Here is a 27,175-nt window from a genome sequence, read left to right as displayed (position 1 = left end):
CATGCACGCACCATAAGACCCACTAACCAGGGTGTAGGTCTAGGTATTTATTAAACAGAAATAATAACACATGTCCACACAGAATTTTATTCACAGATTTACGTGGAAAGTTTATGCATAATAGTGAAAATTTGGAAATACTTCAAATGCTCACTTGTGAATGAATAAAAACTTGTAGTATATTTGTGTAATATACTACAACAAAATATACTATAACAAAAGAATGAACTTTTGGTACATGAAAAAAGTGTTAATTTTTAAAACATGCTCAGTAAAAGAAAGCTAGATACAAAATTATACACACTGCATGAAATTTTAGAATAGGCAAAACTAATTTGTAGTGAATGAAAGTTTATCACTACTTTCCTGTAGACAGGGGGTGTTGAGGGGCAGAAAGAAACATTTAGAGGAGATGAAAATGTCCACTGTCTAGAATAAAAAGTGTGTAATAAGTGTCTTCATGTAACATATACATGCATGCATACATGTGCATGTACATTACATGTTCTTTACACTTTAAGTAAATGATTTTGTTACTTATACAGTTAACAAAACAGTACACTTTTAAAATATCAAGGCTGAGAAAAACAAAGAAAACCTCAAGAACTATTCCAGTCGAAAAGACATCAAAACCAAATACATTGCACATAAGAGGAAAATATCATTAAATGACATGGCCATAGGGCTTAGGCAGGGAGTTAGGGAACCTGATGCCTAAGAACAATGGATTGGATGGTAACTTTTAAAAAATCACATCCCGGTATTCTGATGTTAACAGAACACTTCCTGACACACAGCAGGGTCTTACTGCCCTATGGCCCCTGTAGCCCATGGGAAAGGACAGTCCCAATCTGACCATCCAGGCCATAAACTCCCTCACTTGATGCATGAGAGGAGTTAATGATGCATAGCCCAGCCTCCAGGAGTTAATGATACAAAATACAGTTTTCCATAAATAACTTTCCTTGTCCATAAACACCAAAAAACTTAGGGTTAAAGCACTTTAGGGATGGCCACTCATTCATCATTGAGAGTGTACTTACTTTGCTTTATATTAATAAACTTAAAATTGTTTAAGTCATCTCTGTGTCCATCCTTCAATTCTTCCTCAACAAAACCAAGAACCTCCTGGCTCATGAATTAATAAACCAGATCTGGTGACAAATTTTTGGGTTATTGATAAAATATGAACAAAAATTGTACATTAAATCATAGTGCTGTATCAAGATGAAATTTCCTTATTTTGATTATGTAGCATGTTTTTTTTTTGAGACAACGTGCTTCTACTTGGAAAATATCTAAATACAGTTTTGGCTTGTATTATTATCATCATATCTGTTTGGTAACAATTTTTAATCAAACAGATCAGGAAGGAGATGAGGAAGAGAGTGAAGAAAAGAGAGAGAAAGAGAAAAGGAGAGAAGAAGAAGAAAAAAGGGGAGAAAGGGAAGGGGAGGGTAAAAGTGGGCAGGAGGGAAGAACAGAAAAGGAACAGACAGAGTAGTGAGAACCACAAAGCAGACAGGTCAAAATATAAGTAACTGATGACTATGGTTAAGGGTTATATGGATGTTCTTTGTATTACCTTCACAATTTTTCAATAAGCTTGTAATTACATTTTATGCAAAATAAATGTTTTTAAAGATGAGGTTAGCTTCTAGATAGTCCCTGGAGAAAGCACTATGTAACATCTAAGTTTTTAACTATGGTATCAAAGTCAAAATATATTGAAATGATTTATCCTACTGAAAAGGAAACACTAGGATATTTATCACAATTTCTTGACTGGTTCTTTGCGTAGTTCAGAAAATGGTAAGAGAGAGTAATTCCTCAGGACCATTAAAGGAAAATCACTCTCCAATAACAAACTCTTCCTCTCTTCGTAAGGAAGAATGATGCCATCTGATGTACTTAGTCGAATTCCATAAGAACATCTTCATCTTTCAGTCCATCTCTCAATATTTCCACAGTAGACTAAGTCCTGTAGTCAAAAATATTTATTTGTAAGTAATCACAAAATACTACAGGATACACTCAAAAATGACAACATTCTGTTTTTACCTTTTCTTAATCTCTCACAGTTGAGTAGACTATCCTGTCAATACTCATTTCACAGATACAATAGTTGGTTTTATGGCAATTACTATTTGTTAGTCTTGAAGTAGCTAAATATGCACATTCTCCATGGGCAGAAACCATATTCATGACTTTACCATCACTGCAGACCAGAAAACAATGGGCAACTGTTTAATTTTGAAACTTAAAATTATATCTATCATTATTTAAAAAAATTATTGACTAAATATCACAATGTACCCCAGTACAAAATTAATACATTAATAAAAATTAAAATAAAATAATTTAAAATAAAAATTTATTGCCTAAAATATATCACATAACAAGATATTAGCCATAAATTCATCACTAAAATATTTACTTTTTTTTTTAACTCATTGACAAGAATCATGGCCTCTCAATTTCCCATTTTATTCCACACTAGCAATTTGGGATCATAGGAGAAATTAATTTGCAGTATTACCATGGGATTATGATATGAAAATCTTTATTATTTATGTAAATTTTTCAGTCAAACTAAGGGATTAAAAAGAAGAAATAAATATCTGTGACACAGATAACAAGGTCTCATATGCCTATATTTTTACGGCAAAAAAGAGAATTGAAGTGTAATCCAAGATGAAGTTTCTTGACTGACATATTGGTTTGTTTTCTTTCCTCCCCACCCATAGGTGATAGTAATTTGCTAAAACATGATAATTCATTGAATTTCCACTGAAAGTAGGACTTCCTAATGGAAATAATTTAGCATGCTGAAGGAAAATATAAAACTGTCACATGTTGTGGAACACACTTAGGTCAATAAGGAAGACCCTATCTCATAAATATGCATATATACACAGATAAATTATATAAGTAAACAAATAACAAAACCTTCTTGAGAAACTTCACAAACTTGCCAGAACATAATTCCAATTAAGGGCAAGGGTTAAGTAAATGTGGGAACCCCAATGATATGTAAATCAATACTATAGGATGAATAATGAATCCATCAGAAGGGTATTCTAAATAGAGAATGCCATACAAGCTACATAAGGCTAAGGCATCAAAGTGACACATCTTTAGTAAAAATCACCCTGAAACTCAATTGAACCTTGGATTTAGGCAGGAGAGAAAAAGAATAATCTCAACTAAGAATTCAAAAATCAAAAGCATCACTTATGTAATTTTCATTTGCTATATTATTTAAAATATTCAAAATGGCAATGTGGGAGAGGAAGAAATGAAGAAGATAAATGAAATCAAGGGGTTGTGAAGGAAGCACAGGGTACACAAGATATGTTTATTTAGATCAGTAGGTCAGTAACCTATGAGACTTGTTAGGTGCAGGTACACTAAGGAAAGCCCATGTACATAAAGCATGCACAAAAAATAAGAAAGGGCCAAGTTGACACTAACTTCACACAAAATACACAAGAGCACATACTTCACATTCATGAAGTTTTAAGTTCACCTCCCATTGGTGAGACCCCTGTGGCCTCTGCCTACAACACAAATTGAACACATTGTTGCTCATCAGGTTAATTGGAAAGCTGAAGTTGTAGCAGGCATACCAACTTCTGCATTCCCAAGTACAGAAAATATGTGACCTGACTAAAAAACCTTCAGTTACTGGGCTTTTTCACTCAAACCTCAATTCTGGCACACAAACCACACCGTCATCAGGGAAGTGTTATGCAGTTGGTTGAGTCAAGGTGCAGGAAGATTGATTAACCTGGGATTCCCATGATCCTTTCACTCTCATGCACCTTACCATAAGTGCAACAACATGTCACACCTCTTTCATTTTGCATTGCACTTTGGGTTTTAGATGGATTCAATTAACTGTCTGATATGAGCATCTTAATTTGGCCTATAAGCCCTTTTATTCTCTGACCTCTGGGACAGTTTGCCTGTGAGTGTATCTGGAGAATAAAATTACAAAAAAATATTTTTTTACAGGACTACTACCATGGATTTGCAACCCAGAACATCAACATTTACAGGGCCCAAGTTTAGAATTAAAAGTTATCAGAGGCTACTCTGACAGCTACTCAGGATGCAGAGGTAGAATTGTGGTCAGAGGTCAGCTCTTCCTTGCAAAACCCTATCTGTTAAACAAACTAAAAGCAAAAGTGCTGGCAGACTGACTCAATTCCTAAAGTGCTTGAGCAAAGACCCTGAATTCAAAACCCATTATTGAGGAAAAAAAATAAAAAGACAGAAAAGAAGGTGCCAAGACCCATAGTGTCCCAAGGCATCAAACAAAAAGTCTTTCTTGAGGAAGCCATGACCTTCAATCAGACCTTAAATTTCCACAGCAGCTCAAACTGAAAAAAAAAAAAATCCCTACACACCACAAAGAAAATGACATCAGGAACAAACATGAGCAAAACAATAGATTCAATACACTAAATTTCAAATACTAAGATTATCAGTTACCAAGCATAAAATAAGTATTTTTATAACTTTCAAGGTATAAAAGATAGCTTGAACATATAAGTAACTAGCAAGGTTATTTGAGACCACAAAACAGAATTCCTAAAAATAAAAACAGAGTAGTTGATATTACCAAAGAATAGTTTTACAATAGATTACAATTAAATGCAAGGCTGGAGGAGTGGCTTGAGCAATAGAGCACCTGTCTAGCAAGTGTGATGCCCAGAGTTCAAACCCAAGTATGATGAAAAAAAATTGAGTTAAATAGAAACCTAAGTATTTATATAACACTGCACTTGATGTGGAAGGTATAAATGTATATAGGTATGAATAATATTCCATTTATAGTAATAAAAAATACATAAATAAAGGAAAAAATACATTACAGAGGAGTTTCAAATGTATCAGGATATCTGCCAATTGTTGATAAGTCAGGCTGAACTATTCACTTCACATTACCTAAAAGTTTATGATTTTAGGCTGGAGGCCTGGCTCAGACAGCAGTGTCAATGCCTAGCAGTTGAGAAATCATGAGTTCAAACACCAATACCATGACAATATAGAATTATGATTTTTTTTCATTTTATGCACCTTATAAAACATGCATCATGCTTTTATTAGTACTAGTAACTTTGTATGACACATGTTTTTTATGCATTATTCTTCAAACAATTCCTTATTTATTCATCTTGTTCTTACCAATGACCTCCATTTGAAAATGAGCAAAGCTGGGTGAAATGAGGCCTTCTTTCTACACACAATATTTCCAACTCTCACACCAATGTCAATGAGTGAATTCCAGAAACTCACATTTCAGATGTGCCACCATCAGTCCATTTCCATTTTCCTTCCCCACTGTCATATGATAATCCAATCCAGTAATAATCTGGATAGATCTGGGATTGAAGGAAATTCTATGAAAAGAACAAAATATATATTGTGAGAAAATTCTCACCTGATAGACAAAGATAATTACAGGTAAAAGGGCTTAGCTGCTCTATGATCAGTACATTCATTGTGAAAAAACTGAGATTGGTTTAATAAATTATTGAAGGCAAGGAAAAATATAAAGATTAAGTATCTACCAATAGACTCATTAAAATATTTTTCACAGTTTATGAAACTATTAAAGTTCATTCTCCAGAAGAATTTTGAAGGATGTGGGAAAATGATGATCACATAATCTTTAGTAAAGGAGGAATCATCAAAAGAAATATACTAAAAAAAAGTGAGTGTGAAGAGGTGTACTATGAAGATTTATGCTGCATAGAGGAAGTCTTCCTGTGTTCAGTCCTTGAAGTAGTGAAGAAGAGGGGAAGATATTTGGAAGTATTACTGTGTGTAAAAGATAACATCAGATTAAGCACACAATGACTGCTTAATGACTGTATATATTTTAGAATATAGTTTTCAATTTAACTTTGTTTACTGCATCAAACAGAAAATTATTTCATGTATTGATGCAAAGAACTCATATATATTGTAAATTTGAATAAGAGGTGTCTCTAAACACCATGCTGTGTATATTTGGAAAACTTTTCTTAGTAAAAAATTAAAAAAACAATTTTCAATTTCAATTTGCTACTGTTTTGTTTTTAACATTCACTTTCAAAGAGATATCTTCATATAATGTGCAAAAATGTTGATCAAGTAAATGTTATTTACAGATGAAATTAATATCACCATAAAATTAATTAATAAAAGTGTTAGCATCTTTACAGCGCTTTTATCTGTTTTGCAGATAAACCCTGAGAGGCTAAGTAATTTAGCTAATGTCACCAAGTTAATGGGCACTGTCAGAGGATTTGATCCAGAAAGTCTGGCTTTGGGCTCCTTCTAACAGGCAGGAGTCTCCCAGGAGACTCATACACACATCGTGCACATAGCTGACAAAAACACACACACAAAAAACTTGATAGTTTCTTTCTGGAACTGTGTCCAAGAGTGAAAGACAGAATCCAAGAATAAAAATGAATGTAAGATCCCATGATACCAGTTCATTGTAGTCATCTATCTTCAAAAGGGATAGTCTATGACTTTGGCACATCTGCTTACATTCCTTCCAGTCTTTAAATTCCATGACAAAATAGTAACATTTTACTCCATGACAAGACCAGTGGCCACAGAGTTTGCCTGCAACATATGAGGAGAATCATTAGACTTATTGTTTTCTTGTATTATGTTAGTCAAACAATATATATGTCAATACTCCATAGCTAAAGAAACTCTCACAGCTCTCAATAATGGTAATAGATTGAGACTCTAGCATGCTTAGGCACCTGCATCCCTATGTTCAATGGAGCATTACTCACAATAGCCAAGATATGGAAACAACCATAGTGTCCATTGATGGATGAGTGGATACAGAAAATGAGGCAACTATGTAAGAAGTAATATTATTCAACCTTGAAAAAAAAACAGACAGCCTCTTCAAGGAATGTTGCTGTGAAAAGTGGTTATCCAACTGCAAAAAACTGAAACTAGATCTATGCTTATCCCCCTGTACTAGCATCAACTCAAAATGGATTAAGGACCTTAAAATCAGACCCAAAACTCTACAGTTAGTACAGGAAAGAGCAGGGAATATTGTGGAAGCTTGGGTGTAGGCAAGGACTTCCTCAACAGAACACCAGCAGCTCAGCAACTAAGAGAAAGTATGAACAAATGGGACTTCATAAAATTAAAAAGTCTCTGCACAACAAAACAAATGGTCTTTAAATTGAAGAGACCATCCACTGAGCTGGATAAAATATTTGCCAGCTATATATCAGAAAAAGGACTGATAACTAGAATATACAAGGAGCTCAAAAAACTAAACCCTCCCAAAATCAATGAACCAAAAAAGAATTGGGCAACTGAACTAAATAGAAAAAAGAAGATATCCAAATGGCCAAAAAACACATGAAAAAATGCTCACCATCTCTACTCATAAAGGAAATGCAAATTAAAACCACACTTATATTCCACCACCACCAACATGTGCCGGCTACAATGTGGGGAAAAAGGAACCCTTGTACACTTTTGGCAGGAATGCAATCTGGTGCAACCACTCTGGAAAACAATATGGAGGCTTTTTAAAAATATAAACATACATCTGCCATATGATCCAGCAATCCCATTTGTAGGGATATACCCAAAGGAATGCAACACAGGTTACTCCAGAGGCACCTGCACACCCATGTTTATTGCAGTGCTATTCACAATAGTCAAGTTTTATGGAAATAGCCAAGATGCCTCACTACTGACAAATGGATGAAGAAAATGTGGTGTTTATACACAATGGAATTTTACTCAACTATGAAGAAGAATGAAATCTTGTCATTTGCAAGTAAATAGATGGAACTGGAGAACATCATCCTGAGCGATGTTGGCCATGCTCAGAAGACCAAAAATCCTATGTTCTCCCTCATATGGAAACTTTAGATCTATAGCAAATGTAGTAATGTTGTTGGACTTGGGTCACATGCTAGGGGAAGAGCACATACGGGGGGAATGGGGGTAAATAGGAAACCCAAAACTTGAAAGTGTTCATATCCCCACAGCAGAGGAGTGAATACAGTAACCTTAAAATGACAGAGGTCAATATGGGAATAGACCAGGAAATAGTGAAGAGGTCAGGTAGAGGTGAATCAATTTGGGTTGTAATACACATTTGCATGGAAGCAATGCTAGGAATCTCTCTGTATAGCTATCCTCATCTCAACTAGCAAAAATTTATGTCTTTCCTATTATTGCCTATGTCTTCTCTTCAACAAAACTGGAGGAAAGGACAGAACAGGTTCTACCTAGAAGCGAGGGGTGGTGGAGAGGATAGTGAGAGGGTGGGGGACAGGGGGGAGAAATGGCCCAAACAATGTATGAACATATGAATAAATGAATAAAGAAAACAAAGAACTGAATGAGCTGAGTGCTGATAGCTCACACCTGTAATTGAAGTCATCCCAGAAAAAAAGTTTGCAAGACTATCAAAAAAACACACAACACAAAGAACTGATAGAGTAAGTTGTAGATGGCCTGCCTGGAGAGCATGATGCCCTGAGTTCAAACATGAGCACTGCCAAAAAAACCTAAATGCTTACATATGCAGCAGCATGGATGAACACTGAGAATGTTAACACTAAATGACATAAATTTGTCATATATTTTATGATTCCATTTAGATGTGGTATCTAACAGAACGAAACTTATAGAAGCATAGATGAGAATGGTAGCTGTTGGGGGCTTAAGTATGTGGAATAAGCAATTATTGCTATAAAGAAATAACAATCTTTTAGTCAAGATACCATACCTATTGCATTTTCCAGAGATTTTGAAGCAGCATTATTTTTGTCACAACTCTTCTTTTTTATAGAGAATGAGCCCAGCTCCTTTTTAGGCTGAAATGTTGTAATTTTGGAGTTATCACATTCTAAAGACTTATTTGTTAAAAGTTGTTCCAATAAGCTGTTGTTCTTTTTCAGAATGTGGTACCTTTGATGGACATTTTCTAGACTTTCCTGCTCATGTTTATCTTGAAAATAATGAAAAGTTAAAATCAGTAGCATACTTGTAAAAGTGCTCATAATGAATAAATGTAGGAATTTAAGATAATAGAAAAGGCCTTCCTTTGACAAACAACTAACATCATTACTCTAATTAGTAATTTGACATTTAGAAAGTAACACATCAATGAACTGAACATAGAAATGGAAACAACAAATTTCTCACTATTAAAAGCTTAAGTGTATACTGAAGAATGGATTAAGAAAATGTGGTATCTATACGCAATGGAATTTTATGCAGCCATGAAGAAGAATGAAATGTTATCATTTGCTGGTAAATGGATGGAATTGGAGAACATCATTCTGAGTGAGGTTAGCCTGGCCCAGAAGACCAAAAATCATATGTTCTCCCTCATATGCAGACATTAGATCAAGGGCAAACACAACAAGGGGATTGAACTTTGATCACAAGATAAAAGCTAGAGCACACAAAGGAGATATGAGGATAGGTAAGACACCTAAAAAATTAGCTAGCATTTGTTGCCCTCAATACAGATAAACTAAAGCAGATACCTTAAAAGCAACTGAGGCCAATAGGAGAAGGGGACCAGGAACTAGAGAAAAGGTTAGATCAAAAAGAATTAACATAGAAGGTAACACTCATGCACAGGAAATTAATGTGAGTCAATGCCCTGTATAGCTATCCTTATGTCATCTAGCAAAAACCCTTGTTCCTTCCTATTATTGCTTATACTCTCTCTTCAACAAAATTAGAGATAAGGGCAAAACAGTTTCTGCCAGGCATTGAGGGGGTGGGGGCAGAGAGGGAGGGAGTGGAGTGGGTGGTAAGGGAGGGGGTGGGGGCAGGGGGGAGAAATCACCCAAGCATTGTATGCACATATGAATAATAAAAAAAATTAACAAAAAATAAAAATTGCATATATTAGAACAAAAAAAATCTTAAGTATAAAAAAAAGATATCTGAAGTAGATTATTTTGATAACACCTCACCTTTCAGTTAGTTCACTTTTAACACTACTTCATTTATGAATAAAAAGCAAAGTGTAAATCAGTCAGTCAACACTTCTGAATATGAAAATTTGAATTCAGAAACATAAGATATGGCAATCATTATTATTGGAGAAAGTGATAACAAAGACAGTATTATCCAGGTATAATTTTATATAAGTGTAGCATATAAGGGGGTTATCAGAAAATGTGAAGGAATTCAAATAAAAGGTAAAGGTTAATGTAAGGTCAGTTAACATTCATGTACAAAATGAGCTCTTTTCAGATCCATTCTTTAGCAAATGTTTTGTTGTTATATACAAAGTAAAACAACTAAAGATCCATAATTTCTTTACAACTGCTATTTCTCCAAATTTTTAAATAAATTCACGTTGACTTTCAGTCAGATGGCAGAATATGACTAAGACCTTTGTTATCTGAAAGAATATGGCATCTCTAAGAAGAGAGAGACAGCTCATAACAGTCCTAGAATAATGTAAATGGTAAATAAAAGAAATTGTCATATGTCCAAAGTAAAAAAACCTTCAAACAAATCTAGAGCCACCTGGGTCATTCCCTGATTATAGACAGAAGAACGGATAGAGTACATGAATATCTGCACAATTAGTGTGCAATGTTATTAGTCAGACAAGAGTGATGTATTTCAATTACTTACCTTTTATCAACAACAATCCAATTACTACCAACAACAGTAAACACCGAAACCAAAGAGTCACTGTAATGAGATGCCATGGAACTGAAAATTCTTAAAAAGAAAAGGAAGAAAACAATCATCAGAGAAAGAGTCCAGCCCATTACCAGCCTAAACCAGGACACCATCTGAAATGATGGGACAATTGTTGTAAACACTTGAAAAAATATATCATAAAAGAGGATTTATATTCATAGTTTAGAATTATTGTTTTCAAAATTTTAAATTTCTGGCTGACAAGTGCCAATTGTAAAAATCCTTCATATAGGAACAGTTCTATAGAACTTCAAACTCACTTCCTTCCTTCCTTCCTTTCTTCCTTAATTCCTTCCTTCCTCCTTTCTTTCTGAGAAGAGAAAAAAGAAAAAAGTACAAGGTCTCATTCCGTATCCCAGGCCTCCCTCAAATTCTTCATCCTCATGTGTCAGCCTCACAGGTAACTGGAGTTACAGGGTGAACTAGCTCATTCAGTTTCATAGGAGCTGAAAAGTATGTATTTCAAGAATGAAATTATGTTATTTACAGGTAAATTGATGGAACTGTAGCACTTCATGTTAAGCAAAGTAAGTCAAGCACAAAAAGTCAAGGATTGAATGTTTTCCCTCATACATGGAAGCAAGACCTCTAGTTGAACATATAAATGCATACATGTATATTTATATATATATATATGTATACACACGTACATATGGATGATGAGAGAGAGGACAACATTCTCTTTGGGGTTCTATAGGAGGGATTACAGAAGGAAGGAGAGGGACACAAAATGTTAGACTGAAAAATAACGAAACAGCCCATCTATAAATGAATATAATATAATGCATTGTACTATCTGCTGTTGAATATTAGGAAAACAAGGTGAAAAAGAAAAAATAATAATGGGATGATTAATATGATTAAAGCAATATACATATTATAACAAAATGTATATACATGCCTGAAGTAGCAAGGCAAAATCCCCTTGGATTTTTATTAAAAAATGAAGGACAGCAAGGTAAAATAAGTCTCCTATGGGGATGGATACCAATGGGAGGGTGGTGGGCTTAAGGAAAGGGTGAATGAGGGTGATCATAGTGAATCTATTTTGTCTTCATACCTAATGATAGAAGAATGAAACCTGCTGAAATTGTTCTAAAAAGGGGGAGGGGAATGAGTAACAATGATGGAGAGAGTAAATCTAACTAAGATATATGATAAGCACATACATAAGCATTAGTAAATATCACAATACATCATCCTGTACAACTATTATATGCTCATAAAATAAAATTTAAAAACTAAGTCTTTTACAAAAGCACTGAAGGCAAAAGACGCAACACATGCAAGAATTCCAAGCTGGCATGTGTACCTTCCATGATCACAAGACTAATCATGAAGAGAAAGGAAAGATGAGCCAATATTCTTGAGAAACTGGTAGCCAATAGTAGATATCCTAAAGCCACCTGTGACATAGGGGGTCCATCCTTAAGTGAGTTTCTAAAAATCAACTTTCTTCTCTTTATCATCGGTTCTACACCTCTATGGAAAATACTACGTGTATCCTTGAGAGATGTGGTCCTTGGTAACTGAAAGTCATATCTTTGATTATTTCTACATCAAAGAGGAAATGTAGAGAAATGTACAATTAGACTTTAATTGTAACTATAGTTGAAGGATGAACAGATACAAATGGCATGAAGTTAGAAGTCCCTTTTTTATCTGTGTTGACTTTCAGTTTTGTCCATAAAAATCATGCTCACATTCATCATGGAAAAAAAAACATAAAAAGGCATGACTAAAAGGACATGAATCCTTCACCAAGAATGCCCCTTGTAAATTAAACATTTTTGTTGTTTCATTGTCATTAAATTTGGCAAACATGTGAGACACCTAATTTTTCCTTTGTAGGAATAAAAGCATTGATTTTGGCATATAATTTTCATTTATCTAAGACTCATTTCTCTAGCAAATTCAGGGTTTCATCCCATTCTATCTTGTTGTCTACTTTTACAGGTCTCACAAGTCCTTCCTGGGCAGATTTCAATAAAAGCATCTTATTATTTCCTCCAACTTAAAAGAATTGATTCATTTCTGAATTATCAAAAACATTTTAAAAGACTTCTATTCCACTACTTTACCCTGTTTTGATTTTGGTATTCCAGCTGAAAATCAGAAGTACATAGAGGATATTGTTTCATATCTCAAAAGTTTAGGAATTCATAGGCAACAGGTGACTTTAGATGCTTAAAACACATACCTTTTCCATCAGCTTTTCTAGGCTTTTGAGTAGCATCCACCCTTAATATATTCTGGGACTCTGGAGAAGATTGAAGAACTCTCTGGGGAGAAAAAGTCACCTCCTCCTCGCTCATATTTAGAGAAAGAAGAGAAGTGTGCTTTGCATTAAAATCTTGCTTTGGGATGATTTCTGTGAAATGGAAAAATTAAAGTGTTCACCTATAAGAACATACCAGGACTTAAAAGGGTTGTGTGTGTGTGTATGTGTGTCTGAGAGTGGGTGTCTTTTAATTCCTTAAATGGAAACCTCAACATTTCTGTTCAAGTTGTTTATACTTCTAGAGATCATTGTCACTGTTATTTGGAAATATAAAGCAAAATTTAAAACTAACAGTAGATTATTGACATATTCACAGCACCAATGTGATCAAAATGGTCAATATGCATTTATATATAAATATATACACATACATACATTCTTAGGCAAACCAATACCAGCTCAAAAACTGAAACACATTTAAACTATCAATTCAAATAGAAAAATTCAAAACTTTCTGAAAAATGTAAATATCTTTGTTTTATAAAAATCTTACACATGTACTGGGGTATAGATGGACATTCTTGCACTTTTTTCACATATACATAACTGTACCACTGTTTTCAAAGTGTATCCCAGACATCATTTACAAAAAAGTATTTGGCGATTTATTACAGATTGACCTTTCAGATTCTATTGCCCTGTGCAAAGTGTGATTAATAAAAGTGTATTTTGTTGTAGTCTAAAGAGTTATATTTTTAATGCAATGTGATTCCATGTACACAAAAGTATTATAAATAATCTAGTACATTAAGATGTGGTCATATGCTGGGTACCAGTGGCTCACCCCTGTAATCATAGCTACTCAGGAGGCAAAAATTCATATCTACTCAGGAGACAAAAAGCAGGAGGACCAGGCAAATATTTCATGAGACTATGTCTTGAATAAACCCTTTATAAAAAGGGCTAGTGGAGTAGCTCAAGGTGTAGACCCTGAGTTCAAGCTCCAGTATGCCAAAAAACAAAAAAAGATGTGGTTACGTGTAAAATCAAAATTTTTCACTATGTAGTACTTAGTTAATGTCTACAAATGATGCAACTTACTTATGCATATCAATATAAAAGTAATTATTAATTTGTAAATATTTAAAATTTACATTGCTTCTTACATTAATCACTATGAGAAGATGAAAGAAACAGAAAATATGAGAACAAATGCACATGGAACTGTATGCGTTCCTAATTTTTTAACTTACATATTTAATTGTTAACATTCTCACTAATTTCTCAGAAAAAGAATTTTCTTTCTATTATACACAATCCTTCAAATTGGACAGACAATATATAAGTCATTTGACACAGGTAAAAAGTAATTAACTCTCGACACTTTGCTCTTGCTTCTTATTTCACAAAAGCCAAAGCACATTAAGAAAGAAAAAGTAATTTTCATGGTGCTGAACTACAGTGTTCACATTTTTCAGAACTAATGAAATAAGTAAGAATGCTTTCATATCACAATCATTCACAGGACAAGTTGTTTGTAATTAAATACCCCACCTCTAGATTAAGTAGGATAATGAAATAGAAAGGTCTCAAAGAATAAAATATGTTACCTGAATCTGAGCCATGCAGTGACACAAGAGAAGGAACTGATGCGCAAATGAGGGGTAAGCTGGCTTTTCAAGTCCTGGATCCCTTAGAGGCTGTAAGGAAGAAGGCAGGATTGAATTCTCTATGAATGATACTCCATCTCAAAGTTTTCTGTCTTCTCTTGACCAAACAGATGGGAGGAAACTTTAAGACAAAAGCTGATGTTGTTAAAGAGAAAGGAAAAGTTGTGATGATGATACATTTCCTCATTTAAGCTAAAAAATCAACTGTTACTCTTTACAAAATATTGTCCAATATCAATATTCAAAAATCCATTCCTGAAAAGATAAAAGAACACATCTTTGAAGAAAACAAGGTGGGTATCTGAAAAGTTACATAAATGTATATGATTTTTAAAGTATAATTATTGCCCACATAGATATACCATAGTTTATTTAGGCATTCCTCTACTCTTAGACATTTAAGATGCTTAGGTTTATTTATATTTAGTTATTTGCTGCAATTTAAACAAAAAGCTTTGGATCTGCACTTTTGGGAATTTTCTTAGGAAAACATTTTAAACATGAAATTATGGAATCAAAGGTCATATACATTTAAAGAATTCTGATATATATTATCAAAACCCTCTCATCCACTTATATTCAACCAGTTAAATATGAAAATATTTACCTTGGATTTTTTTAAGCTGAGATAACAAAGGAACTGACTATAAAACTAGATTTTCCATAGTTTAACAAAGGGAAGAATGAAATTTATAAATGACAAGTCACAGTGTAGCTGCTCCCTGTAAACTCTAATTTCTGTTTATTATCAAGCTCTGAATTTCTGGAAGAAGCAAGCTTTTTAAATGAACAATTAGTATTAGAGGATGACGTTGGTTCCAGATGGAGTTGATTGAAACTTGCAATATGTTCCTGCATCAAAATGCAGAACAACATTGGAAGTACTAAACTTTACCACAATCAGCTAATAAAACAGAAAGAGAAAGGTGAAGAATGTCTTCAATGTTCTTTAACATTGTGTTACAAATTCACTTTTGTATAAAACCCAGACATTTACATGTCTACACATGGATCTATAAAGTATTCATTTATTTTCTGGCTACTTTGCTGCAAAAGCCTCTTCTGTTTGGGAAACCACATATTATACCCACTCTGTTCTGATGATGCAGTTAGCTAGAAGCTCTTCACACAGTACTAGTCACACCTTCAAACCTTCTGGTCACAAGTTTAGAGCACAAGGACCTTATTTTCCACAGCAGAGAGCTGTTCTTCCTGTCTCAGGCTGAGTTCAGGGATGTCTGGAGAAATCCCCACCTCACAGGGAATGATGATATGAATCACTTTAGCCGTTGAAGTGAGCACTTCTGGCCAAGTTTCCAACTCCTTTCTTATTTGTCTTAGAGCCTAACTTTTACAGCACTGTAAGATACCAAGCTTCAGGAAAACTGGTTAGCAGTCTGCAAAAACCTGAAACTAGATCCATGTATATCACCCTATACCAATATTAACTCAAAATGGATCAAGGATCTTAATATCAGACCACAAACTCTAAAGTTGATACAGGAAAGAGTAGGAAATACTCTGGAATTAGAAGGTATAGGTAAGAACTTTCTCAACAAAACCCCAGCAGCACAGCAACTAAGAGATAGCATAGATAAATGGGACCTCACAAAACTAAAAAGCTTCTGTTCATCAAAAGAAATGGTCTCTAAACTGAAGAGAACACCCACAGATTGGGAGAAAATATTTACCAGCTACACATCAGACAAAGGACTGACAACCAGAATATACAGGGAACTTAAAAAACTAAATTCTCCCAAAACTAATGAACCAATAAAGAAATGGGCAAGTGAACTAAACAGAACTTTCTCAAAAGAAGAAATTCAAATGGCCGAAAAACACATGAAAAAATGCTCACCATCTCTAGCAATAAAGGAAATGCAAATTAAAACCACGCTAAGATTCCACCTCACCCCTGTTAGAATAGCCATCATTAGCAACACCACGAACAACAGGTGTTGGTGAGGATTTGGGGAAAAAGGAACCCTCTTACACTGTTGGTGGGAATGTAAACTAGTACAACCACACTGGAAAAAAATTTGTAGGCTACTTAAAAAGCTAAACATTGATCTACCATTTGATCCAGCAATAACACTCTTGGGGCTATACCCAAAAGACTGTGACACAGGTTACTCCAGAGGCACCTGCACACCCATGTTTATTGTGGCACTATTCACAATAGCCAAGTTATGGAAACAGCCACGATGCCCCACCACTGACTAATGGATTAAGAAAATATGGTATTTATACACAATGGAATTTTATGCAGCCATGAAGAACAACAAAATGTTATCATTCTCTGGTAAATGGATGGAATTGGAGAACATCATTCTGAGTGAGGTTACCCTGGCCCAAAAGACCAAAAATCACATGTTCTCCCTCATATGCAGACATTAGATCAAGGGCAAACACAACAAGGGTACGGAACTTTGATTACAAGATAAAAGCAAGAGCACACAAGGGAGATATGAAGATAGGTAAGACACCTGAAAAATTAGCTAGCATTTGTTGCCCTTAATGCAGAGAAACTAAAACAGATACTTTAAAAGCAACTGAGGCCAATAGGAAAAGGGGACCAGGAACTAGAGAAAAGGTTAGATCAAAAAGAGTTAACCCAGAAGGTAACACACACACACAGGAAATTAATGTGAGTCAACTCCCTGTATAGCTATCCTTATCACAACCAGCAAAATCCCTTGTTCCTTCCTATTATTGCTTATACTCTCTTTACAACAAAATTAGAAATAAGGGCAAAATAGTTTCTGCTGGGTATTGAGGGGGTGGGGGGTAGAGGGAGGGGGCAGAGTGGGTGGTAAGGGTAGGGGTGGGGGAAGGGGGGAGAAATCACCCAAGCCTTGTATGCACATATGAATAATAAAATAAAAAAATAAGACACCAAGCTTAAGGACACTTACGGAAAACAAAAAACGAACAAGAACTAAAACCCTCTATCTTGAGATTTCCTGTTCCTTTAGCCACCCAGTTGGTCCTTCTGCCCTTCACAATGAAATAATGCTGTGACATAAAATGCCCCATGTTGTCCTAAGAGGGCTAAGCAGTAAAAGTAAGCAAAGGATAGAAACAACTTTGCTGACCATCCATCTGGTTTAGTTACAGTGTTCTACATCATAATCTTACTTAATAATACCCTCAATATATATACCATTTCTTGCAAGTAGACAATATCCTTTCTAAAAGAAATAGTTGTAAGTGCTGGTTAGGTAATGCAAGTATTTTTACTTCTATATAATCTTTGGTTTAGAAATATTTAAACAATGAAAACTATGTACAAAGTTAAGTGTGCCAGTGCCATGAATCAAATATTCCAATTGAGAGTTGGGACACTATCTGGGATGAGGAAAATTTTTTATATCAGTGTTCATTGGTGGCATTTATAGGATTGCATTTGTTATATTACATTTTTGGCAACAATGAACTTGAATTCGGAGGCTCCTAGGGTAGGTACTCTATTACTTAATCCTACCCCAGCCCATATTTTGCTATGTTTGCTATATGATCTTAAAATATCTCCTTATCATCTTTCTAAGTTGACCACAGAGTAAGTAAAGAAATTGTGTCTTACATATGAATTACCAACAATAAGACAATGTCTGACACCGGATGAGAGAACAATTGAAAGAATGAAATTTATGGTTAAATATACTAGAGAATGTGACATTTAATTTATAATAAAGACTAGAGAAACCTTTTTATCCCTTTGCAAGGTTGTTTCATTTTAGAAATAATATATTCTGTTATTTCCACTGAGTCATTACTTTCATACATATGTAGAGAGAAATCCTCAAATCTTGTTATAAAATTACATAATTGTGCTTTCCTTCTATATTTTGAAATGCACATCACAGATTCTCTCACTATATTATAGTCTAGTTTTAATTGTCATTAAATTTGAATAATTTCTCATGACTGGATTTTTATTGATTTTAAAGTTTTTCATATTTTTCTTTTGCTTCATGACATATGCTTAGCTTTTCCTTATTGTTGGACACAAAATTTTATCCATTCAAGTAATGTTAAGATAAAAAACTAAGTTTCTAGCTTTTCATGTAGATATATTACTTTCTAAAGATAGTGTTGTAAAAGTGGAACCATTGTTTTGAAATTAATTATCATTTTTAAGCTACCCATATTTTTTTAATTATGTGTAGTGATGGTCTTCTAAAATTCCCCATAGCACTTTATCAGAAGATATTTAAATTATTTTGAATAGAAACACTTCTTATTTTCAAGATTGTGCCATGTTTCAGAGCTTGGTTTTTGTGGTTATGCCATCCGGTGGCCATAGCACAAAATTATGAAGTCACAATTGAGATCTTATAGAAATGTGAGATGAAAGTGACAACAAGCACACAGATCTTACATGCTTAAAAGCACACCTCCTATTTGAATTTCAACAACTTCTCAGAAGGCATATAAAATAAGGTATGCACACTCTTGGGGATATACCCAAAAGACTGTGACACAGGTTACTCCAGAGGCACCTGCACACCCATGTTTATTATGGCACTATTCACAATAGCCAAGTTATGGAAACAGCCAAGATGCCCCACCACTGACGAATGGATTAAGAAAATATGGTATCTATACACAATGGAATTTTATGCAGCCATGAAGAACGAAATGTTATCATTCGCTGGTAAATGGATGGAATTGGAGAACATCATTCTGAGTGAGGTTAGACTGGCCCAAAAGACCAAAAATCATATATTCTCCCTCATATGTGGACATTAGATCAAGGGCAAATACAACAATGGGATTGGACTTTGAGCACATGATAAAAGCAAGAGCACACAAGGGAGGGGTGAGGATAGGTAAGACACCTAAAAAACTAGCTAGCATTTATTGCCCTTAACGCAGAGAGCAACTTAAATGCAACTGAGGCCAATAGGAAAAGGGGACCAGGAACTAGAGAAAAGGTTAGATCAAAAAGAATTAACCTAGAAGGTAACACACATGCACAGGAAATCAATGTGAGTCAATGCCCTGTATAGCTATCCTTATCTCAACCAGCAAAAACCCTTGTTCCTTCCTATTATTTCTTATACTCTCTCTACAACAAAATTAGAAATAAGGGCAAAATAGTTTCTGCTGGGTATTGAGGGGGTGGGGGGTGAGGGAGGGGGCAGAGTGGGTGGTAAGGGAGGGGGTGGGGGCAGGGGAGAGAAATCACCCAAGCCTTGTATGCACATATGAGTAATAAAAGAAAAAAAACAAAATAAAATAAAATAAGGTATGCAAACTGTTTGTATGATACTCATTATTTCATCTATTCAAACAAAATTTCAGGAGAACTTTCAGGTTGTAGCAATTCCATTCAGTGATGAAGTCAGAGACCAGAGAGGCAGTAGCAGTGCATAACCCTGAGCGCACTATAGTTTAATGAGGATATATAGAAAAGAACTTATCCATGCAAAATTAAGCAGAGGGTGTTGCAAATGGAGAAAAATATTTACTGAGACATGTAAACTGGAATCATCCTGCTTTTTTAATATGTATAGTATCAAATTGTAATTGGCACCCTCTAATAGGCCTGGTCATCCTCACAACTTTTGCTATTCATGATAATGTGTAACTGTCTGATTTTGTTTCTCAGATGTGTGAAAGCTGATCTTTCCCTCCCCTTTCAACCAAGACCCCCTTAATTTTTAAACCACAAATCACAAAGGTTTTGTCTGGTGTGTTCTCTTGTTAATCTTAAACCATTTTTTTACAGTGTACAGCATTCTATGTATACTGTGATGCCAGATGTATTGATAATAAATGCAGAATTATTTTGTTGACCCCATTGTACTTTTTGTATAAGTCCATTTATACTTTCAGAAATGTGCTTGACATCTAAATTAAAAAAATAGTCTCTACCATGCTAGGATACGAGTTAGATAAGCTATAGACTGATATTTGAGATCCTACTATATTTACCCAAAATATATGCAAATGTCAGGGATCCAAGATGACTCTTTTATTGCCCATGGGCAATAGTCTAAGTGTGTGATAGCATTGTCATGACATTGGGTCACCTGGCCACAGTATCTGTAATTAGAATACTGTACTGTCATCAGGGAAAATAAATTAAAAGGAAAAAAGGAACACAGTAGGAAAAGAGGGTCTTATTAAATGATGATGTGTGCCTAGTAGAGCACTGAAGGACTGTTGTGAGAGTGAGACAGAGTACACCTTATGGAAAAATCAGGACTTTTCAAACTTGTACAGCCTTATTTGGCACTTCTCTGTCACCCTCTTTAACCCATTTCCTCTGAGCCCAGAGAGCTCTATTCCAACTGCAAATCCTTTGTTACATTAGAAGAGTGGAAATTTTCTCCACCATGGATATAGGGTACCTGAAAATTAGCATAGGTTTATGCATGAGTCCACCTGAATACTTTCCTGCATTTCTGCATTGTGTTGGCTGAATCTTTCAGGTGGCCCTCTGACCACAGAGGGATCTGGTCACTGTGGCCACGGGAAACATAATGATGCCCATTTAGGTAGGCCTACTGGAGTACATACCATGGTCTGATCCTTGAAGAGGCAATGATAACCTAGTTTCACACCCATGTGTGCAGAAACAGGCATTGATAGAGATACTCTAAATATGAACAGATGGACATGAGCCGATGTGATAATCAGGTAGTCTACATGCAATACAGTCTCCAGTAGTGGAGGCTCCCCTCCATTGTACTTTACTTTGATCCTGTTCTGGAGTGATAATGGCATTTACATGCCCTTTATTCAATAACATCCTCTCCACAATGCTGGCAATATACTACAAAACAGACGATAGAATTTTAGAGGTAACATAACGTAAGTTCTGATGAGCCCCTGACTCTGACCATGACAAAGTCTTGGCCTTTTCTCTTGTTTGCCCAGCTGCACAACCTGAACTAGCATCAGCAACCAAGCCAACTCCACACTCTTTTCTTCCATACTGCTGAGTAGTTTTTCAGTCATTTTTGTGGCATGAACTTTACCTGGATCATACTGAGGTAAGAGATTATCACTGTATGCTCTTTCATCTATGCAAACAAGAAAAACAAATCTTGAGTTACAAGTGTATAAAACTGCTTTAGTAATTATAGAATATCACTATGTGGACACTTAATATCCTAATAAAAAAGAAGCTTGAGAATTGTTTCACCTCTTCCTCTAGGACAGGACACAGGGAAAACATATCCATCTATGAATCAGGAAGCCAGCCGTTATCAAATACCAAATTTGTTGATATTTGATGTCTGAATTTACATTCTCCAGAACCATTAGGAATAAATTTTATACTTTGTAAACACCTAGTCTATTGTACTTTGTTACAGCAGCTCAAAGAAACAAAAACAACTGCATACAAGAAAGTATTTTAGCACCCAGGACCATCCCATAGTGTAAATCATTCATTCACACATTCCTCAAATATATATTCATTCATTTAGTATGTAATAGGGGAAAGATCTTTTATGGCACTAGGGATACACCTAAAGAAAATAAAGAAATATTTTAAAGTCAAACAGAACATATAATGTAGTGGGTAATACAGAATAAGAATTTTGAATACATGAGGCAAAAATAAGCACAGACAACTCTCAATCACATGTGGACATTTGAATAAAATATTTCTAAATAACTGATGATATACTTTAAGACATGGGTCAAAAAGTTACAAAATTTGTAAGATAAAAGATTATAGTTCTTGGAGGACATTTCTAACTTTAAATAGTTAGATATCAAAAGGACAGAGATGAAATATAAGATTTCTCTTAAGAAGCCAGAAAAATAAGAGGAAATAATAAAGATAAAAGTTAAGATAAAAAGATAGGCAATGGATAAGCAATAGGAAAAATTAGTGAAACAAAAAGATCTATTGATCTATTAATATAAATCCCTAACTGGTCCAGTGAAGGAAGAAGCTACAACTATATCAATACTAGAAAAAAAAAAGACATACCATAAATGTATATTTTTGTTATGAGTTGAACTACAAAGACATATTTGAGTCCTAATATCCATACCTGTGAATGTGACATTATTTGAAAATTGGGTCTTTGCAGATGTAATCAGGTTAAAGTAAGTCAATTGTGTATGCCCTAATCCAATATGAGTAGTGTCCTTATAAGGAAAATACACCACATATAACACAGAGATGCAATGGAGAGAGCCCAGTGATGACAGAGGCAGACATTGAGAGAAACAGCTGAAATCCAAGGGATGCAGATGAAATCCAAGGGATATAAAGGATTTGTGGTCAAGGCTAGAAGCTGGCCAGAGGTAAGAAAGATTTCACCAAGGTTCCCAATTGACACCATATTTGTTGTCTTCTGTCCTCCACAATAGTGTATTTGGTCAGAAAAAACATGTCACATATTACTTGTCAAGGTTACATTAGCACAGGGAAGCACAGTTAAAATTAACTCTTTGTTATGTCTCCTTTAAAATGGGAACAGAGAAGCAGGAGAAGCACGTGGTCAACATAACTTTCTTATTTACATCTGAAGGACGCAAAGCCATCTGGGAACCTTGAATATTGTTTTCCTGGACGTCTGGCTTTCTCACAAGGCCAGACACCAACTCACACAGGCAAGTTCCCATTTCTGGCTCAAACAGATACATGAATTAAAGAAGAAAACACAAAATATAAAAGAAGAGTTGATCAAAGATATGGAAAAACCTAATAAAAAATGAATCACAGAGTAGGATAAAGTATTTGCTAGCTATACTTAAGACAAAGGAGTGATAACCAGAATATACAGGGAGTTCAAAAAACTAAACTCTCCCCAAATTAATGAACCAATAGAGAATAGGGCAACTTACCTAAACAGAACTTTTTTCAAAGGAAGAAGTCCAAATGGCTAAAAAACAAATGAAAAAGTGCTCATCATCCCTGGCCATAAAGGAAAGACAAATCAAAACCACACTAAAATTCCACCCTTCCTGTTAGAATGGCTTTCATTAAGAACACCACCAACAAGAAATGCTGGTGAGGATGCAGTAAAAAAGGAACCTCATACACTGCTGATTGAAATGTAAGCTAGTACAACCACTTTAGAGAACAATATAAGGCTTTTAAAAAAAACTAACATAGATATGCCATATGATCCAGCAATATGACCCCTAGGGATATACACAAAGGAATGTGGCTGTGGTTATTAAAAGAGAACCTGCACCCCCATTTTTTAATGCAGGCCTATTTACATTGGCCAAGCTATGGAAACAGCTAAGATGCCCCACAACTGACAAAAGGATCATGAAATGGGTTATTAATCCACAATGGAATTTTACTCAGCCAGAAGAAGAATGAAATTTTTTCATTCAAAATAAACAAATAGAACTGGAGAACATCATCTTAAGCAAAATTAGTAAGACTCTGATGGTCAAAAATCACACATTCTCCCTCATATGCAGATTGTAGACCAAAAACAAGTAATATTATTGGACATGGGTCACACACTAAGAAGAGAACATGCATGGGAGAAATAGTGAAAGGAAAGGAAAACTAGAACTTGAATATGGTTGATGTTCAATGTAGTGAAGTGGTCTGGTGGAAACAAACCAATATGGGTTGCAAAACACAAGTGCATGGAAGAAACACAAGGAATCTCTCTGTATAGCTATCTTTATCCCAAATTTGCAAAAACTAAAAACAATTTGTCTTTCTTATTATCATTTATGGTCTCTTCAACAAGTCAGAGAAAAGAGGGCAGAGCAAGTCTGATGGGAAATAGGGAGGGATGGGGGAAAGGTAGGGAGGATCTGGCACAAATTATATGTACACATGTAAGTAAATGTAAAAATGATAAAATTAAAGAAGAAAAGAAATGAATAATAACTTTACCCATGAAATTCAAACAATATATATATATATAAACGGATAATGCATGTAATATGAATGAGTACAATTTATGCAAGAATCATAAGCTTTACCTAACATTCAAAAATTAATGCAATTCACAAATTAAGTGACTATATTAGTCTGATATCTGTTGCAGTAACAAAATATCTGAGGTGGGTAGTGTATAAATAAAAAGAAATTTCTTTAGGTCATAGGATATGATTGGGCCACCCCATCTACACAACCACTAGTAATGGCCCCGTAGCTGCCTCACACCTTCAGGGAAGGTGGCAACATGTTGGAAGGATGTAGCAAATGTTGAGACCACATGGTGAGACAGGAAGCCAGAACATAAAGAGGGCAGTCTTGCTCTTTTATAACAATCCACACTCTGGACAATTAACTCACCCCTCAGAAGCATCATTAATACCTGCTAAGGGCAGCATACCCTAGTAACTTAGCACTAGGTCCTATGTCTTAAAAATTTCAACACCACAAACAATGCTGCCCTCACAAGGAAGCCTCCAGCTTTGAGAAACAAACCACATATAAACCATAGCAGAAGGCAATTGGAATGAAATCCGATTCCCATTCCTAGGAAAACTCAAAATGAACTAAGAATAGATGAGAACTTCCTCAACTTGGTCAGCAGCATCTGTGAGAAAAAAAAAAAAAACTACAGCTGACCTCATAACAAAGACTTAATGATTTTCTTTGTCACATTTAGAACAAGGAAAGAAAGTGTACTACATTCAAATCTATTTAACATTATCCTGGAAGTCTCAGCCACTATAATAAAACAAACAAAAAGGAAAAAAAACAGAAAAATGTGAAAGTTTCTATATTTTAGAGGACATGATTGCAAAGACAGAAAAGAAAAATCATTAGGAATTCAACAAAAAATGAAAAATACACTACTGGAAATAATAAATAAATTTTGCAAGGTGTTAGGAGATGAGGTAAATTTACAATAATAAAATTTATTTCTATAACCTAACAACAGATAATAAAAATTGTAAATGTCATTCAAAGGTCAATCAAAAACTACAGGTTTAATAAAATATTATAAACTAAAGACATTTAGAGAAACATATAAATGTCATTCAAGGTAGCATCAAATTATCATAAATTCAGAAAATATGTGGGTAATATGTATATCCTAAAATGTAGCATACTGCAGAAATTAATACCTAATTAAATGGAAAGATGTATCATGGTCATGAAGTCTAATATTAAATACCACTTAATATTAATATTAATATTATTGGGATATCAGTTCTTTCAGGTTAAAGTACACATTTAATGCAATCCCACCAGGCATTGTTGAAGACATATTGAGAAAATGCAGGAACATAGAATAAATGATATTTGGGAGGATTACTGCATTTCATTCCAAGGGTTAAGTATAGAGACAAAGTAATAGATGTAACGTTACTCCAAGAATGAATATATAGTTCACTGAGGTAGATTGCAGTCTACAAATTGAACCACACACATATCACCAATATATTTTTTACAAAGGGTCACAAGTAATCCAATGGAAGCAAAGAAATTCTTTAAAACAAATAGTACAGCTGGGTTTTGAGGGTGTGGGGGAGTGAGGAAGGGGACAGAGTGGGTGGTAAGGGAGGGGGTGGAGGCAGGGGGGGAGAAATGACCCAAGCCTTGTAAGCACATAAGAATAATAATAAAAAAGAATAGTACATAAAGACATCTTGATATCCACATGGAATAATTGTCAACCTCAAAGCTACCTTACAAAATAAAATCATGAAAAACATAATGAATTAGATTTCATCAAAATTTATGATTTCTGCTTCTTGAAAGATATTACAAAGAAACTAGAGATACAAGACAGACTAGGAGAAAATACCCACAGTACATACATCTAACAAGTGATTTGCATCCAAATTACAAAGAACTCATAATTCTATAATTGAAGACAGACAAATCCAAATTAAATTGAAGTGAACAAATATGTACAGAGACTTGCAAAAGTAAATAAAAATGTCAGTAATATTATTAGGCTTTAAGGGAAATACAAATTAAAAATCACAACGAGATACCACTACACATTCACCGTGAACAAAATTTTAAAAATGACAAAAGCAAGTGCTGTGAAAGATAAGGAGAAACTGAAACTCTCACATGTTCCTGCTGGGAAAGTAAGTGATGCAATTCCACTGGAAAAGAGGCTGGAGTATCCTTAAAAAGTCATAATGCACTTACCATAAGTCCTAGTAACCAGGGTGTCGATCTAGGTATTTACTAAAAAGAAATAATAACACATGTCCCCACAGAATTTTACTCATGTTTTACTTGGAAAGTTTATTCATAATAGTGAAAAGTTGGGACTATATCAAATGCTCACTTGTGAATGAATAACAACTTTGTGGTATATTTGTATAATATTATTTTATAACAAAGAATGAACTACTGGTACATGAAAAAACGTGTTAATGTTAAAAACATGCTCAGTGAAAGAAAATTAGATACAAAATTATACACAATGCATGAAATTTTAGAACAGTGAAACTAATTTGTAGTAAAAAAAGCTCATCACTACTTTCATGGGAACAGGGTTGGTGAGGGGCAGAAAGAAACATTTAAAGGAGATAAAAATGTCCACCGTGTAGATTAAAAAGTGTATAATAAGTGTCTGCATGTGACATATACATGCATGCATACATATACGTATACATTACATGTTCTTTAGAC

General features: G+C 34.6%; 1 protein-coding gene across 1 annotated transcript; it reads right to left on the bottom strand.

The window, feature by feature from the left end:
- Positions 1-239: 239 nt before the first annotated feature.
- LOC141423866 (killer cell lectin-like receptor 6) lies at positions 240-14,697 on the bottom strand. Its single transcript, XM_074075310.1, has 8 exons — positions 14,563-14,697; positions 12,932-13,102; positions 10,660-10,749; positions 8,783-9,004; positions 6,488-6,627; positions 5,305-5,408; positions 2,062-2,218; positions 240-1,981 (listed from the first exon to the last, which is right to left on the bottom strand). Exons 2-7 carry the CDS (start codon positions 13,044-13,046, stop codon positions 2,068-2,070), a joined length of 822 nt encoding a protein of 273 aa, XP_073931411.1. The 5' UTR covers positions 13,047-13,102; positions 14,563-14,697; the 3' UTR covers positions 240-1,981; positions 2,062-2,067.
- Positions 14,698-27,175: the final 12,478 nt, after the last annotated feature.

This window comes from Castor canadensis, chromosome 6, assembly GCF_047511655.1.
Source record: "Castor canadensis chromosome 6, mCasCan1.hap1v2, whole genome shotgun sequence".
NCBI classification, from domain to species: Eukaryota; Metazoa; Chordata; class Mammalia; order Rodentia; family Castoridae; genus Castor; species Castor canadensis.
Note: the sequence above shows the minus strand (reverse complement) of the source record. Positions and strands in the feature narration are given on the sequence as shown.